The sequence below is a fragment of the Diabrotica undecimpunctata genome, chromosome 6 (assembly GCF_040954645.1).
Source record: "Diabrotica undecimpunctata isolate CICGRU chromosome 6, icDiaUnde3, whole genome shotgun sequence".
Taxonomy (NCBI): Eukaryota; Metazoa; Arthropoda; class Insecta; order Coleoptera; family Chrysomelidae; genus Diabrotica; species Diabrotica undecimpunctata.
Genome location: NC_092808.1, coordinates 129,555,061 through 129,572,916, shown reverse-complemented (window position 1 = coordinate 129,572,916; position 17,856 = coordinate 129,555,061). Strand labels below are relative to the sequence as shown.

Sequence of the window (17,856 nt, the reverse complement as noted above, 5' to 3'; positions counted from 1 at the left end):
ATCATAACTGCTCCAATAAATCCAATACTAAAACCGACCAATACATTCCACTAATTACAAAAAATCCCATTTTTAAAATAACATACATTATTATACAGAAAAGATTTCTAAAATTTCTCTTAGTGGTGATCATCCCCGTCTAATACTTTAAAAATAAAAATAAATTTCAATATAATTTAGCATCGCATCCCTTGTCTGTATATTTCTAGATGGGAAGATTTCCTAACAGTAAATAATAGATACTGATTGAGGGACACTACGACTAGAATTCAAACACGATGAAAAATAATAATCCAATCCATGAAAAAGCATGTTTTAAAAAACATCTGAACAATTGTTTAATTAAAATAATAAAATACGGAGAAAACTAAATGTGGTAAATTGTATTTGAGGTTTATAGACGTCTGGAATCCTTTCTTCCTAAAGTTTCCTCTGTAATTGGGTAGACATTATCAAAAGTGATATGCCAACTATCGTAATTGTCGCCCGCTTGCTCATCATGTTCCTCGAATATCTAGCCCTACGTATGATCTCGAAGTTCTGTCGATTTATCGGTATAGGTCATACAATTTTCGGTGTGCCTGAGTAGAGGTTTTGCATTTCGTAGTGCTAAAATCCATATTCTGTTTAGATATTTCTGCAGTTTCTTTATAATTAAAGTTGATCGGGTGTTCTTGGTTAGTTCATTCATAGTAACATTTTGTTCTACTAAGCTAGTGTTTAGTAGATTAATTAGAACATCTAAGTGGTGTTCTACAGGTGCTTAGTAAAACATCATACTGCTATATTTGGATGTTCAAAAAGGCAATCGTAACCAAAAAATAATCCAATCAACTTTATTTATAAAGGAGACGATATACATTCAAACTGAATGTAGATGTCTGCGTAACGAATTAGGAAACCTCTCTCGATACGCGCCGTAAAATTCAACAACACGAAGAGCCCAGGGACACACGAAGATAAATAATTATTCCAGGAATATCATAAATATGTAGTAGATGACAGATACGAGCGTTGCTGCATCGCTTTTGATAATGTTCGCTGCAGATGCATACAAAACGTCGGAAAAAAATAATTTGAGATCGCGGTCTACAAACTCAGAAAACAATGTGCTACTATTGATATTATTTCTATTAATGAAAAACCAGTAGTTTCGTAGGAAGTCTCAAAATATTTTTTTTTTATTTAAATGGACAAATAATTACAAGTAAAATAAAAAAAAGTTTAATAAACTGATAGCATGGATTGGATTAAATATGATGCAAAATAAAACAATACTGTGATATGCCTTGATAATGAATGAGCAACCAGGCTAAGGTGATTCTAAAATATTCTTGTCAAATGTCCCTTATTTCTCCTTTAAGGTGATTAAAGTGATGTGAAGTTTATTTATGAGCATTGCCGACATTTGACAAGAAGTTATAGAACATACCATAAATTTTGTTTCTATAAAGTTCTACACACTGCACAGCTAGGCTAGAACTAAGTTAGAAAATCTAATTTGTGGAACACATATTCACCATAAGACTCATTTTCGCATTGATTTTAGTCAAAATTTCAGTCGATAAAACGAAAAGGAAAGAAAATAGTAGAGATAATTTCAAACTAATATTTCAACTATGTTGAAGGTTTATGAAAATTTTGTTTTTTTATGCACTAAAATTAAGAATACCCAAGTCTAACTCTTATAAAACAAAAAAAGTACATGTTAAGCATTTAAATTCTAAATATAATCAAAATTATTAAACCATTAGGCTGTGATTTCTTCAAGGATTATCAGTGATAGAGCAATAGTGTAGTTGTCTACTAAGTCAACTCAAATCAATTAAGGCATGAATTTTGATAATGCCTGATGAAATAGCAAATATAACGCGATATATAGGAGAACGAGATAAAATTCCATATTACGACCTATAAGCACGAAAAATCATGTATTATCATAGACACATCACATTTGCCAATATATCTAAGAAAATATAGTAGCTTATTGACAGATGTTATGTGTCACCATACGATCATTTTTTAAGATGCAACACAAGCAAAATATAGTAGGTTATTGACATATGTCATCTGTCAACATACGATTATTGAAACTCAAAGACGAAAGATGTAACACAAGCAAATCGGAATTCAGACCAACGTCAAAACGCCGAATAAGAAAACTATTAATTACGCAAAATGCGTTGTAATGGATCTATTTAACTACTTCAAATTTTGAATTAATACCTATAAGATTTAATGCGATTGTGGCTAGCAGGAAATTCTGACACGATAAAAAGTAATATTTATTAATAAAAGTAATTATTTAATTAGTAGTCCAGGCGAGATCTGTCGAACAGCAAACCATAATCGACAGTTTCAATAGGAATCTATTTTTTTGCTAAAATCACTTTATGATGTACCTTGTATGAATAATCACGATATGCGCCAGTCACAAACCTTGTATTTAATTTTTATTTAACAATCTCATCCGCCTGGACTATAATGCGATATGTCTAAGATAATGAGAGTGTTAACATGACAGCAAATTTTTGAAAACATCTTTGTTTTGCTTAAAAAAAAGCTTACCTGAAATACATGTCAACCAAAACACAAGAGGCATACCATAATTACAAGACAATTAGAAACAAAACACATGCACTTGGAAGAAAAATAAAAAATGATCACTGAGAACGCTGTTCAAATGAAATGGAACATGATTTTTACGGTCTGCAAAAGGAAATATGGCGCTTCATAAGAGGTAAAAGAACGGAGGTAAAGAAACTAATAGAACCAAAACACATAGAAAAGGATACGTGGACTGACTACATAAAAAAGCTCTAGGCAAAGGAAGAACAAAAAACGCTAGAACCGGAAACACCAGAAAATACCACAAATAAAGAACTTAATATAAATGTACAGGAAGTTCGGAAAATACTTGATGAAAACCTGAAGAACAGAAAAGCAGATGGTAAAGACGGGATACCAAACGAATTACTGACATATTGTGGAACAGCAATGACAGAACAATCACAATAACATATCGGAAGAAGGGAGAACGAGCGAACTAATTCTACTATTCAAAAAAGGAGATAAAAACAGCCAGAAAACTACAGAGGTATAAACTTGTTAAATACTACGCGAAAACTTACAAAACTAAAATTTTACATGTGCTAATAAATCAGGGGATAAGTTTAGCAGATGAACAACGAGGTTTTCGTAGTGGAACATCGTGTAAAGATGCAATATTCGTTATAAAGCAAATTACTGAGAAATCGCTAGAGTATAATAGACCAGCATTTCTGTGTCTGATTGACCTATACAAAGCGTTTGATAGAGTAAGACTCAAATATGTAATTTATCTTCTGTATAATAGAGAAGTTCCCCTAATTATTATAAAAACTATCGAATACATCCAAAACAACAAAATGGAAGTCAGAATAGATTGGCAACTTACAGAACCTATAGAAATAGGCAGCGGAATAAGACAAGGGGATTCATTGAGCCCCATGCTTGTCCCCTAAGAGATAAATCACCAATCGGCAGAAAAAGTATCGGACGACCGCGCAAAAGATGGAGTGACAACCTTCCATAGAGGTATTAATCCGCCAATGAACAAGCATAATTGCTTATAAAGAGGAAGGAGAAAAAGATCTTTGTTTTGGGATCATGATGTAAAATTTTTCATATGAATTTTGAATATTTGTTAAAATTCAAAAGAAAGTACATTTTTCATCACCTTGCTTCCTCCATTTCTATTAGAAACAGTTGTCAAAGAAAATTACAATAAAATGAACGAAACGCACAACAACAGCTTGGAATGTCGTCTTAAAACGATTATAGAACAAACAGTGATATAAGCAGAAAAAAATAGACCGCAGAAAAGTTTTCGCCAAGACTGAATTCTGGTATAAATATGTAAAGAGTTACTGTACATATATTATGTTTTGACACATCATTCCATATAAAATTTAAACAAATAAATTACCAGATCCTTTTATGTTAATACAATTTTAATATTTCGATCTTGAATATTCTTAATTTTAACGCACACTGTATATGCCGCAAATGAAAGATATGTTCGACCACATTTTTGGCACAAAATTAACGTTAAGTTTCAAGTACATCGATATCACACCGAGAATCGGCAAATAAAGGAAACGCATGATAATAATTTATCATTTTTATGAAGTTTATCAAACAATGTCAATTTATATCCGTTGATAACTGTGTTAAGAATTGATAGCGTTACCAAAAATTGCATTTTTAGAGTTTTAATGCCTACATTTAATACTTATTTCATAATTCTTATCATATTACAAATTTTGGTAGAATGATCCACTCAATACTATTAGTAGTTTTAATGGATTGTACTTAATTCAACAATTTTAATAAGAACCATTTGAAAAATATCCAATATTGTGCTTGGTGTAAAACATCTCCATAATGTTCTTTTAAAAACAATAATATTACAATGCAGTAGTAAACTCATTTACAGTAAACACACTCACACAAGGGAAAAGAGTTTGACGAATATTGAGAAATCGTGCCATTTGCTGTCACGGCATACGAGTGAATCTTAACTCGCAAGATGCGCCAATGGATTTTTCAATAAAAGACAGGTGTAGTTCGGCAACAACAAAAGGAAAGAAGTAAGGAGAGAAAAGCCGAGGGTGTAAAATGAAGAGGTATATAAAAATAAATAAACAGTGGACTATAAACAATGTACATAAAATGAAAATTTTGGTGGCTCTTTTTTATCAGACATGTTTTAAAAGGACTAATTTTAGCATTTATTGAATCATGAAACGTCAAATGTCAAAAGTCACGTCAATAAAACAGTGGTAACAAAAAACAAACATGATGTCTTTTCCACTGAACGAATGCTGTGCTTGCAATTGTTTTGCTGGTGGGAGTCTAGTTACATGAGGCGAAAAGCAGTTATTCGCACAAGCGGATGCCACCTCATCTCACGCTAAAGAAAATGAAATTAAATTTGATGGACATCGGCTTCAAAAAAATTTGATCTAAGTAGAAATTAAAAATAAATAGTTTAGTTGGGTGTAAGCAACATTTTTTTGTAGTTGTAAGAAATTAGCGTCTGTTGAATTAAATATTATCAATCCAGATCTTCTGATATCAATCATTTTTATTTCTCAGTAAACGTGCACTTCAAAAAATTAAAATTCGTCACTCTAGAACGCCATTTAATTAAACTGGCTTCTAGGGTGCACTAGATAAAATACCACAAAAATGGTTAAGATAGAGGTACTTTTTTAAATACGTTATAAGGACTAATATCGATGAACTTGGTAACGATTAAAACTTTTCAACATATAAATTTGCAATCGTCTTATAATCAAAAAGAAAATCTCTGACAAAAACGTAAAATATGGAAATTTTGAAAAATTTCATAAACAAACTAAATTTATTTTGCGAGAACTAAGTTTGGGGCGTAACATAATTCTAATAAATCTAAATATAATATACACACTATATTTTCATAATATACATTAAACTTACTATAAAATAAACAACAAATCTTTAGAGATTCAAAAAAGTTTTATTCTAATTTTTGTAACGATGTACAGGTCAAATAAGGTCAATTATAATGGGTGTCCCAGAATTCACGCAAGAAGTGAATTTGGTCGCCGTTTGTTGGCAACAAAAAACTAAACAGTTTGACAGCTGACAGTTTAGGGTTAATAAAATAACGCGTTTTCATTTTTGAATAATATTTTAAAAATAATAAAAGTATTTGAAAAATAGTATAAAAAGTTCCCAGTGGTCATACAAAAACAAGCTCTCTACAGCCTATACTTAGTGAAGATCTGTGTCTTCATGCTAACAAAGTTCAATTGATACAAGAACTAAAGCCTAATGACCGTGCACAGCGAAGAGAGTTCGTTTAATTGATTATTGAACATCAACAAGTGGATGCTGGTTTTTCGATCAAAATCATCCTAAGCGATGAGACACATTTTCACCTTGATGGCTTTGTTAATCGTCAAAATTACCGCATTTGGGCTTCTGAAAACCCACATATGACTGTCGCAAAAAATGCATCCACAACGTGTCACTGTTTGGTGCGGATTTTGAACTGGACGCATCATTGGACCATAGTTCTTTGAAAATGTGACTGGTCAAGCAGTAACTGTTACTGGTGCTCGATATAGCAACATGATAACAGAGTTCTTTCTGCCTAAATTGGATCATATTAATGTGGACGACATGTCGTTTCAACAAGACGGTGTCACAATCTATCTCGTCAGTGAAACAATTAAATTACTGCAGATATTTCCTGGTCGCGTACTTTCTTGTTTTGGTAATCAGAATTGGCCCCCTATATCATGTGACTTAACACCATTGGACTTATTTTTATGGGGTTATTTGAAGTCAAAGATCTATGCCAACATTCAAATGATCATGGAAATGTGTGTTATTCTATACATAACACTATCCTATCTTCTTTGTGATTCAATAAAAAATTACCATCTTAAGAAAAAAAACAGTGTTGACTATTCCATTCAAATCTTGGGTAAATTACACAAAAAATTTGTGATAATATTGAGAGTAATTTTACAAAAACCATATTAAACGAGCATAATTCAATTCTATGCTTGTATTAGATAAATATCTCCACTTTATGATTAATTCTTTATAACTGAGTACTTTGTCTACTTAATTTTAAACATCTATTACGACTCTTACAATTTTCTTTTTATGTTGCATCAATCGGTATTTACTTAAATAGAACTGTCGGTTCTGCGTGAAGAAAATTGTACAGAATCAAGGTTGAAGGATTCGATTAGCACCTAAACAATAAAAAAAACTTAAAAACATAAAGCAACAATACTGTCCTTTTTTTAAAGGTGATGCAAGTTTGCACAGCTTAGAAATAGACCTCTTTTTGGCAATCTTCGACAATATGATGATATTACCAAACATTTAAAATGAACAATTAATATAAACTTTTATTTGAATCTCCAAAGATTTTCCACGAAAGAAATCTCCGAAATTTTCCAAAATTTCTTAAATAGACTCAACAATTTTCACAGACCTATTAACAAAATAGATAACTATTTAATATATAGTATATACAAAAAAGACAACTTAAAGGTAAAATATACAAGAAAACGAGTAGCGACATTCTTAAAAACATACTCCTAAAATGCGTTCTATTACGACTAGATGTAGTACATTATTTCATCTAGGTACCCTAAAATGGTACCTTGATACTATTCCCAATCTTTGAAAGATTATGAGAGGTTATCTTGATCGATAATTAGTTTTATTTCAAGAAATCCAAAAGTGACCTGATCGTTGCACCGTTGATTAAATTTTTTATTAATTCGTGTAATTTTATGTGAATATTCTAATTCCATATTATAGTTCTTACGAAAAAACGTTAAACAGTTGATCATTGAGAATGTCATTATTATTGTGTAGTTTATATCTAGGGGTCGATACTGCTGTTTAAGGCTTTTAAATTAGCCAGATGAGCTAATATGATACGTCAGTTGTTCAGATATCATGTCCACAAGAGTTCCATGCACTTTCATAAAAATTGTGAGATATAAGATAAATTCAATATAGTAGTCACCATTGTCTTATTACAAACAAATACCGACAAATAACCAAACGATCTCTAACCAAAAAGAAAATATAAACAACAGGTAAAGAGGAATAAATGATTGCCATATCACGCATTTAAAATGATATATTGCATACAATGAACTTGGCTTCAAAACGTTCTAGCGCCACCTGTGCGAAAATAGCCGAGAAAAACGGGCGACGAATTTGCATTAAGTTTTCTTTTAAACTTGAAAAAAGTTGTGCTGAAACTATTCAAATGATGAAAAGTCGTTTGGAGTTAAATGTTTGAGCAAAACACGGAGACCTGTGTTCGGGTTGACCTATCACAACAAAACCCACAAATATCCAAAGTATGAGATGGTCAAATTCCCTCTAAAATTGCTCACGACAGAGCAGAAAAAGATTCGCTTAGAAGTCCCCTTGGGCAATGTGGAACTGGTTGGTAATATGCTTTAAAAGGTTAATACTGGTGATGAGTTATGAGTTTACGTTCCCAAAACAAAACAGTTTTCACAATGCAAGCTTCCATTCGAACCTCTATGTTGATAGTTTTTTCATGAAGGTGTTTTGCACTTTGAATACGCTCACAGAGATCTGACAACCAACAAAACATTTTACATTCAAATTCTAAAAAGATTGCGTGAAGCAGTGACAAGAAAATGCATTTTTGGGCGATTGGCGTTCTCACTACGATAATGCGCCAGCGCATTCATCGTACTTCGTGTAATCCTTTTTAGCAAAATACACAGTTATACAACCCCGCCACTTTCCGTACAGCCCCGACATAGAACTCGGTGACTTTTCGTGTTTCCAAGACTAAAAGTACCGTTTACTTATTGACAAGTTATGATCGGGTTGTTTTGGGATAGAACTCATACATAGTCGTAATATTATGACAGCAGTGTTAGAGATTGGTGTGAATTATAACCCAAATCATTTACAAATGCTTAAAAACAGACAAATACTTTCCATAATTATGCCAAGTTCGGCAAATATTTGGGAATGTAATGGATCAAAGATTGGTAAACAAAAATTTTTTATCATTACCAGAATATGTTGCGGATCATAAATAGAACATTCTGCTAAGACTTCTCTCTTAATACTATATTCACAGGTCTAATAAATATTCTTTGGATAAACTACCATTAGGCCTTTTCTACAAGGCAACGATAGAAAAATTAGTAAATTAGTAATAACAGACATAATTCTTAATGATCAACTTAAGAATAACTAATTCCTCCTAACTTTTATTGACGGTATCTAATTTCTTGTGAAAAATATTAATATAATACTTCTGGTTACGATTTCCATACATTTTTCAATAAATACCTAAAACTCCACACGTTTTCCGTCACTTCTGAATTCCTCGTCACATACATGTTAATAAAGCGTTACAATTTCAAGCATTGGTGGAATGCAGACGATGATTATATTTCTTTCCATACCTAAAAACACATACTTACTCTTTCTGGAGGGGAGAAAAACGTAAGCAACATGTAAGGGGAGAACATAAGTCAGCTAGCATGCTCGACAACGACGCATGCGCGAATTACACTACTCTTTCCCGCGGTCAACGTGCGGTACCTAGCAACACGCCCAGCTGGGCATAAGTCATTGACCTCGAGACGAACAAATATTGGTTTAACAAAAAATTTGTTTTTATTAAAACAGTTGCTGTCGGGATCGCGATTATGAGGCTATTAAAGATTTTATAGAAAGATGGCCCAATATACGTTTTTCGAATCGCAATTACTTGGTGGATTTAGCCAAAAAGTTTGAACGGACCGGTAGTGTTGAAGATGCATAGGCATTTGCTGCAGGCGCTGAAACCGCAAGACTTCCAGCTTCTTCTTCTTCAGTGCCTTATCCGGTCCGGATGTTGGCGACCATCAAGGCCTATCATGGTCTTGTTGACTGCTCTGCGAAACAGCTCCGCGGAGGTCATCCCAAACCATTGTCGGAGGTTTTTCAATCACGATATACGACGGCGTCCCGGTCCTCTCCTGCCAAATACTTTAACCTGCATAACGAGTTAAAGAATTCGATATTTTGAAATATGAAATCATGAAAAAGGAAGTGAATTCTATGGAGTTAATGTTAATGTTAATGTAATGGGCAGGAATTAATTATCGAGGGATTCTTGGTGCTTTTTTTTCTACGGATCCGTTAATTCAGAAAGGCACCTGGTACTTACAAGAATTACGTGTAACTTTGGATGAAGATGACAGATTCGAAGGACGAAACATCAATTTGCAGTAGGTCGGCGCCCCTGAACATTTTGGTCTGGAAGTTCGAGCTATCTTAAGTCAGAATTTTCCTGGATGGTAACTAAAATAAACCGCGGTCTCCAAGGTTGCCAGACATTACTTCTATGGATTTTTTATTCTGAGGCATGCTTAAGAACAGAATTTTTGTGCATGCGATTGAAAACGTCCAAGATCTCAAAGAATGAATAACAATTGAGCATTATTAATTCGATCGAAAAACGTTTTGGAGTGTATTGAGATGGATGGTCAACATTTTGAACACTTTAATGTGTTTTTAAATTTTTTTTTGCAAATTTGCCAGCTGACTTATGCCCAACCCTGTATATGAGAATTCAGAATTCTGGCTTAAAAAACGCTGTACAAATAAAAATATCTTCACTACTGTTTACAAGGCACGGCACATTTTCGAAGCTAGAAATTCTACATCCATTGAAATACTAATTTAAATTAGAATACTGTAGTACATCTCTTTATTCTTTAAGTATGTTTGAAGATAAAGCAATACCTGTTTCAAAATCTTTGGTATATCAAATATAACACTTTTTTGAAAATACAACAACAAACGACAAGAAACACTGAGTATAAAATACTGCTTTCCAATAGAAGAAAAAACAATTACATAATTGATTCAACACGAATCGTTATATTTATAACATATATACTTGAAACATCCTCATACGATCTCCGACTTTTACAGAATAGTAAAGGATTTGAAGGACTATACCATGGAGAGAAAAAAATAAACGAGAATAAGTTAAAACAGAAAAGATATTTGGGAAGACCAACGAAATTGGTCAGTAAGAGCTATAAACTTCTATTTTTAGCTATAAGTCATCTTATATAAAATAAAGTTAATAAATAAAAATGTATTTTTATTCTGCGAGTATTCTAGAAAATAAATTAAACTACAAAAATCTGCAGCGTCTTGTAACATATATAAACTACTATATTTTTTCTTCGTTGGCTGTCGTTGTCTAGCTGAGTTGATCGGTGGCAAATCCGTAAACTTCCAATACTCTGATTTCGAAATCACCACCTGGCACTAAGGGGGGATTGTTAAATGTTGCACAAGTATCCGTTTTGCCGTATCTTATATTTTCGTCCATCCAGATCGCTTGGCCTTCTCTGAAACATTGAAGTATTTTTACAATTATTATGCTAAAGAAACCTATTTGATTAAAACTACTAGTTTACATAGCTTACAATAAATTTTGACTCGTATTAAAACATTAACGTCCGTCGGTCAGATAGCCAAGCGGGCCAGGCGGCCGATTCTCATTCGCTTCACTGTCGAATGGTTAAGTGTATGTGGGTTCAAGCCCCAACTCGGTATACAGAAAAATAAAAAAGGCTAACGCAGCAGTTTAAAATTCTAAAATGAATTTGCGGCTTAGACTAGAATATGCTGGTGTCTGATCGGCCTATGGTGGAGCAGTACGGCAAGAGATAAAGGCTTGCGGCTCGGTGATACTCCTGAATAGATCCCTACCGTAAGGGCGTGGCGCCTAAATACCGGTGTATATATATTAAAACATTCACCATGCTCTGGCATAGCATGGTTCTTCTCATAGCCTTCTTTTAGTCGTGGTGTATTCTGGTCGCTAGAGACGAAAATGCCACTGAACCTCTAAAAATTATACGAACAACGAGAATGTCAATTTTACGACCCCAAAAAGATGCAAAAAGGTTGCCACTACTACCCTGGGCTTCCCCCTAGAAGTCACCCTCGTCGGGAAAAAACATCGAGTTACCAAGAATATGTAGGCTGTAGAAAAAAAGTTTCAAACAAGAATTGTGGCTGAGATACATTTGAGCTTTTTCTGCAGAATGAACTCGTTCTCCCAGAAACAACGCTTAAAGAAACCAGCGATTTTGAATGTCAATGACGCGCGCGATATCAATTTTTGAAGTGAATACTTCTTAGAGCTCGGTATGATGTTTTCACCGATATAAAATCCTATTTGATGTGACTCGAAAAGACGGATGTAGTACCCTTGCGGTATACCGCAATATACATAATATACACTTAATCTAATTTTATAAAACATATTTTTTTATAACAATTCGAGAACGACTGTATCAATTTGATTAATTTTGACTTTAAAATATTTGTATAAAATAAAATTAATTAAATTCAAATAAAATTAAAAAAAAATGTATAAAAAAATATAAAAATAAAAAAGTTTATTTTAGAAATTTCCTAGTCTTTTATAGATAAGAATTTACAAATTGAATCATTGTCTAGTGATCTCACCATTGAGGACTAGAATTTCAAATACTAGTAAAGAAAATAAAATGGATACAAAAAAATGGAATGTGCAAAAGCTGAGAGATGCGACAATTGCAGAACGGTACTCGGAAAACATCTTCAACAGGCTAAGGAATCAAAATGTAAATGAAGAATGCCAGACAGATATAGACTCCTATTGGACCAGAATAAAGGAAGACATTGAAGTAGCAGCGAAAGAGGAAATAGGAACAGAAATTTGTACCCGTAGAAATCATTGGTTTGACGATGAATGCAAGATTGCAACAAAAGAAAAAAATGAAGCCTACAGAAAGGTGCTTACCCGACGAACTAGAACAACTGTAGAGAATTACCAGACAAAGAGAAAAGACGAAAAGAGGATATACAAAAGAAAAATAAACGAAACCACTCAAATGAGGAACTTAAATATATAGAAAACCTCAACAGAGGAGAATAATTCAGAGCATTCTATAAGAAAGTTAACATCCACAGAAAAGAATTCAAGGCAACCACAAGACAATGCAGAAGTCAGAATGGCGACCTATTAACAACAAGGAAAGATGTATTGAATAGATGGGTGGAATACTTTAACCTGGCACTTAATATATAGGAAGAAGAAGAAAACCTGGAAGACGAAAGAGAAGAGGTAAGGGGAACAGATGAGAGGGAAGAGGAACCACCAACGATAATTGAAGTTAAAGATGCAGTTAAAAAACTTGCCAGAAATAAATCACCCGGAATAGATAATCTCCCAGCTAAACTATATAAAGAAATAGAACTATATTATAACTATATAACTAAATAAAGAAAGAAAACTTCTGAAATAAAACCCGAAAAAAAAAAACTTTGAAGAAATTTCTTTCAAGAAAAAGAAAGGCTTAATCAACATATTCTCTGTCAACATTACACTCTGCTTCTGTTATGGGCCACTGTATGATGTTATTATAGGAACTCTCATATCCACATGTGTATTTTGTTAACATTTTTATGTCGTTAACTTTTTTAATGTTAATAGGAACTTTTCCAAACGGATGTGCAAGGTCTGTTGGAAATTCAGGAACATTAAGGTACTTCTTTAAGGCAAATGTTGAAGAAATAAAGCCCCCAATAAATTCCTTAATCACAACTTGTCCTGGACTAGTGCTTTTATAACAAAATTCCTTATAGGTAAAAACTTTAAACGGTATTTTTTGTTCCTTTGGAAAACCTCTCCCACATGTTTCATCAGAGTTCACGGTCTTCTTGTAATATTGGGTCCACCAAGTACTAAAAGAAAATATCATATCACTGTTTACCTTGTGGACAGTAAAGCGACCAGTTTTACTAGCTTTGAGGATAATTTCGGCATACTGATCTGGTGTGTATACTCTATCAGCACGTCGTATTTGAGACACCCTGTACACCGTTTTCAAGGATATTATATTTTTGAAACAGATTTACTGAGTGGTGCATCAATTACTTACCCTCCTCCAATAGTAATCATCTTGGAATCAGCCGCCATAAAAAGTTCTGCGCCGTGTTGAACCTTGTCTACCTCCATACCAATCCAAGGATATTTCGCTCGTTCTGGATATAACGAAAACAGAAATGTTTCTCCCGTGCCGAAATACGCCTGTCTGTTACCCCTATCGTCTTTTATATTTCTTTCGACCCAACGTGATGAACAGTACGCACCGAATACCTGAAAAAGTCAAATTAATAAAATAAAGAAAAGTTCAAATGTTAGATTTCAAAAATATGTTTTAATTTACACGTATCTAGAACAGGTTTTTAAAATTCCACAGTGCCTACATTATAAAACCGGAGTATAGTGGACATAGAGGCACAGTGGTCACTTTAAAGTATCTTTTAAATGGAATGCGTTACTACTATGGCTACCTAGATGAGAAGTCCAAATGTTGGAGTTTACAATACGACCTAGTAGGTAAAGCAGACTTCCGATAAAAAGCATAACCTTCAATTTGTGAGTGTCAAGTAACTTTTCGGTCTCTAAAGTTTGTCGAATTTCTGACGGAGAAGATTAAAGTAAGTTTATTTCTTTATATGATTGATTGTTGCATGCATTAATATTCTACTGTCCCATATAAATATAATGAATAATCTTTTTTTTTAATACACCCAACAGTTAAAACATAGTTGTACTTTTGGGCATAGTGATCATTCCAAAAAGGGGTAGAGTGGTCACAACTTTCTCATAGTGCGAGGAGTGACCACTGTATCCCCATCAGAAAATTCCACTGTTTTATATAAACTGTTCTAGGAAAATATGGTAAAAAACAGAAAGAGGAAAACGGAAATTGGTTTTACCAGCGAAGAAACTATGCTTGCAGCATTGCGAACTGTCTTTGATGGCGGATAGTCAATTAAACGAACTGCAGTGCAGTTTTTTATTGCAAGAACAACATTAACTAGATTATGTAAAATAATATAAAAAAAAACAAATAACTTGGCATAGAGCTACAATTAAATCGGTTCCTAAGCTGGGTCCAAATTATACTATCCGTTGAATTTTTTCTGACGACGAGAAAAGCTTGCTAGTTGATTATTTGAAACAACACAATCTCTACAACCAATAAATTCTGATTGATTTTAATTCAAAACTTAAGCATTTTACATAGTAAATAATTATTTTTTAACGTTATTTACGCCATAAGCGCTAGTTTCTAAGGGTTGAAAATTTGTATTAAAATACAAAGTATTATTGAATATGTTTATTTTACTTTCAATCAGATTTTAACGCATAAAACGCTTAAATATGTATTTCCATGACACCATTACGACAGAGTGGTGGCCATGATACCGTTATATCATTACAGCAGGTTATAAAAGAAATATGGACACAGAAATCCCTCCCCAATGATTGGATGGAATACTTTGCACCATACACAAAAAAGGAGATATCTTTGAATGCTCTAACCACAGTGGAATTACGCTTTTTAATGCAGCGTATAAAATATTTTCCACAGTAATAAACAAATTTTGGAAAAAACACTGGAATATGGCATTGATACTCATCCCATATTTATAGACTACAAAGCAGCCTACGACTCTGTAAATGGAAGAGAAATGTCCAAAGCAATGAAAGAGCTAGGAATACCAAATCAGTTGGTAAATTTAACAAAACTAACTCTTGAAAAAGTTGAACGTAGAGTACGAATTCGGGGGGAACTGTCTGAACCTTTCAAAACAAATATTGGGCTGCACCAAGGAGACCCTCTCTCCTGTATACTGTTGAATCTGGCTCTGGAAAAAGTAATACGTATGTCACAAATCAAAACCACTGGTTCAATATATAATAAATCAGTGTAAATCCTGGCGTATACTGATGATACCAATATTGTTGGGAGAACGGAAAACGCTGTACGAGAGGCGTAGGTAGCATTAAAAGAATCAGCTACAAAAATGGGTTTAATAATAAATATCAACAAAACGAAGCATATAAAAATAAGCATGTAACCAAAAATCCTACGACCACTCGTTATAGAAAACGACTTTATCGAAGCAGTGAACGAATTTGTATACCTGGGAGCGCTCCTTAACACTGAAAATAATACTACCGCAGAATTAGCATGGCCAACGGATGCTATTTTGGGCTCAATCTTCTTCTTCTTTTTCTTCGTGCGACTAGGATTACTCCTGTTTGTCTGCCTCTTATTCTGTTTCAGTCGTTGTTGACTGTACATTATCTTTCCACCTTTTTGGCGGCCTTCCAACAGGTCTTCTGCTATACGGCTTGTTGTTTTTCCAGATGTTCGCTAATCTATCTAGTCCCATTCGGTTCGTTCCAGTTTTTTTTTCTTGTTTTATCCACCTGTTAATATTTAGAATTTTACATTGTTCGCGTATACTTCTGTTGGTTTGTCTGTCTCTTAATGATATGCCCGCTATTGATCTTAATACTTTCATTTCGATATTGTTGACTTGTTGTTTCGTCGTTCTTGTATCGGTCCTTGTCTCCGCTGCATATGTTAGGATTGGTCTTACTGTTGTCTTGTATACTTCATTTTGCTTTCCGTGGTCAGATATTTGTTTCTCCACATCCATGTCCATATGTTTCTCATGGTTTTTCGGAGGCAACCAGTTACTCTTGCCGCTTTTAATGCTTGCCTTGTGGTCTCTGTTCTTATATCCCTGTCACTAGTGATCTCTACTCCTAGGTAATTGAATTTAATTACTTGTTCTACAATTTTGCCGTCTATTTCTAGTTTGCATCTACGCTGCTCTTTACTGATCACTATACATTTAGTTTTTTCTACTGATATTCTCATATTAAGTTTGTTTGCTATGATATTGAAGGTGTGGAGCTGCCTTTGTAGGTCATCTTCGTTATCAGAAATTAGTACTGCATCATCGGTATAGCACAGTATCGTGATTTTATGCGCTCATATGTGGTATCCGTGTCGTTTTCTTACTTCGTGATATATTGTATAACAATGGACTGAGCGAGTATCCTTGGCGGATTCCTCCTTTTAGTTCTATGCATTCTGTTTCTCCTGTTGGCATTATCTCTGGTCTTGTTGTTCTTGTTAATTTCATTAATTGTCCTTATTATCTGAAGGTCTATTTGTTCAGCTTGTAATAAATTTAAGATGTCATTTCGCTTCACCCTGTCAAAAGCACTTTTTAAATCTACAAAGCACATGTATGCTGGTTTTCCATATTCAATAGACTTCTCTATTATTTGTCTGATAATAAAAATTGCGTCTATTGTGCTGCGGTTCTTCCGGAAGCCTTGTTGTTCATCTGCCATGTTCGTTTTTTCCTCGATTTTATCTTTTATGACTGCCGTTAACAATTTTAATGTACTATTCATCAGACTAATGCCTCTATAATTTTTAGGATTTTTCGAGTCTCCCTTTTTAAGTATCGGTAGCAGGAGACTTTCCTTCCATTCCGCTGGTACTACTCCGGTATTTATTATATCGACGAATAATTTTAGGAGCCATTTGCGTAATGTTCCTCCATATTTTAGCAGTTTATTGTTTATCTTATCAGGACCAGGTGCTTTCTGTTTTTTAATTTTTTTATTCGTTCTTGTAGCTCTTCTTCTGATATTAGTACTCTATCGTGAGATTCGTTAATGATTCTTTCTCTGTTCTCTTCTCTTTGTCTCCTTCTCCATATAATTTCGTGAAATGCTCAGTCCATTATTCCTCGGTAGTGTTATCTATACGTACAAATTCATTCATTTCTGTTTTTTGTCTTCTTATCATCTTCCACACCTTTTTCTGGAATCTCCTCCTTAAATCCTTAAATAATTTCGTGAAATGCTCAGTCCATTGTTCCACCGTAATGTTATCTATGCGTACAAATTCATTCATTTCTGTTTTTTGTCTCCCTATCATCTTCTACACCTTTTTCTGGAATCTCCTCCTTAAATCCACAATTATATCGAGAAATACAATAATAAAACTCTACAAAACAATAATACGCCCAGTCCTAACATATGGTTCAGATACCTGATACCTGAAAAAATACTAAGGCGAATCTATGGAGCAGTGAATGACAATGGAGTGTGGAGAAGACGATACAACTTCGCATTTTATAGAATATACCGGGAACCTGATATCGTAAAACATATTAAGATAGGACGTCTGAGGTGGATAGGACATGTAATACGGATGGAACAAAATGATCCAGCTAGAAAAACGCTCCTTGATAGACCCATTGGTCAGAGAAGAAGAGGGACACCCTTGATAACATCGATGAAGACATGAGAAATATGGGAATACGTGCTTGGCGGAGAAAGGCGATGGATAGGGACGA

At 33.8% G+C, this 17,856-nt stretch overlaps 1 protein-coding gene across 7 annotated transcripts in view; it reads right to left on the bottom strand.

Moving 5' to 3' along the window:
• Window positions 1–1,214: 1,214 nt before the first annotated feature.
• The window catches only part of sky (GTPase-activating protein skywalker), a 266,810-nt gene continuing 250,168 nt past the window's right edge, over window positions 1,215–17,856 (bottom strand). For all 7 annotated transcript variants that reach the window (XM_072535396.1, XM_072535393.1, XM_072535397.1 and 4 more), the window contains 2 exons: window positions 13,554–13,771; window positions 1,215–10,967 (listed from right to left, as the gene is read on the bottom strand). In XM_072535396.1, the coding sequence (XP_072391497.1) occupies window positions 10,817–10,967; window positions 13,554–13,771 (369 nt within the window). In that variant the 3' untranslated portion in view covers window positions 1,215–10,816. The remainder of the gene's footprint in view (window positions 10,968–13,553; window positions 13,772–17,856) is intronic.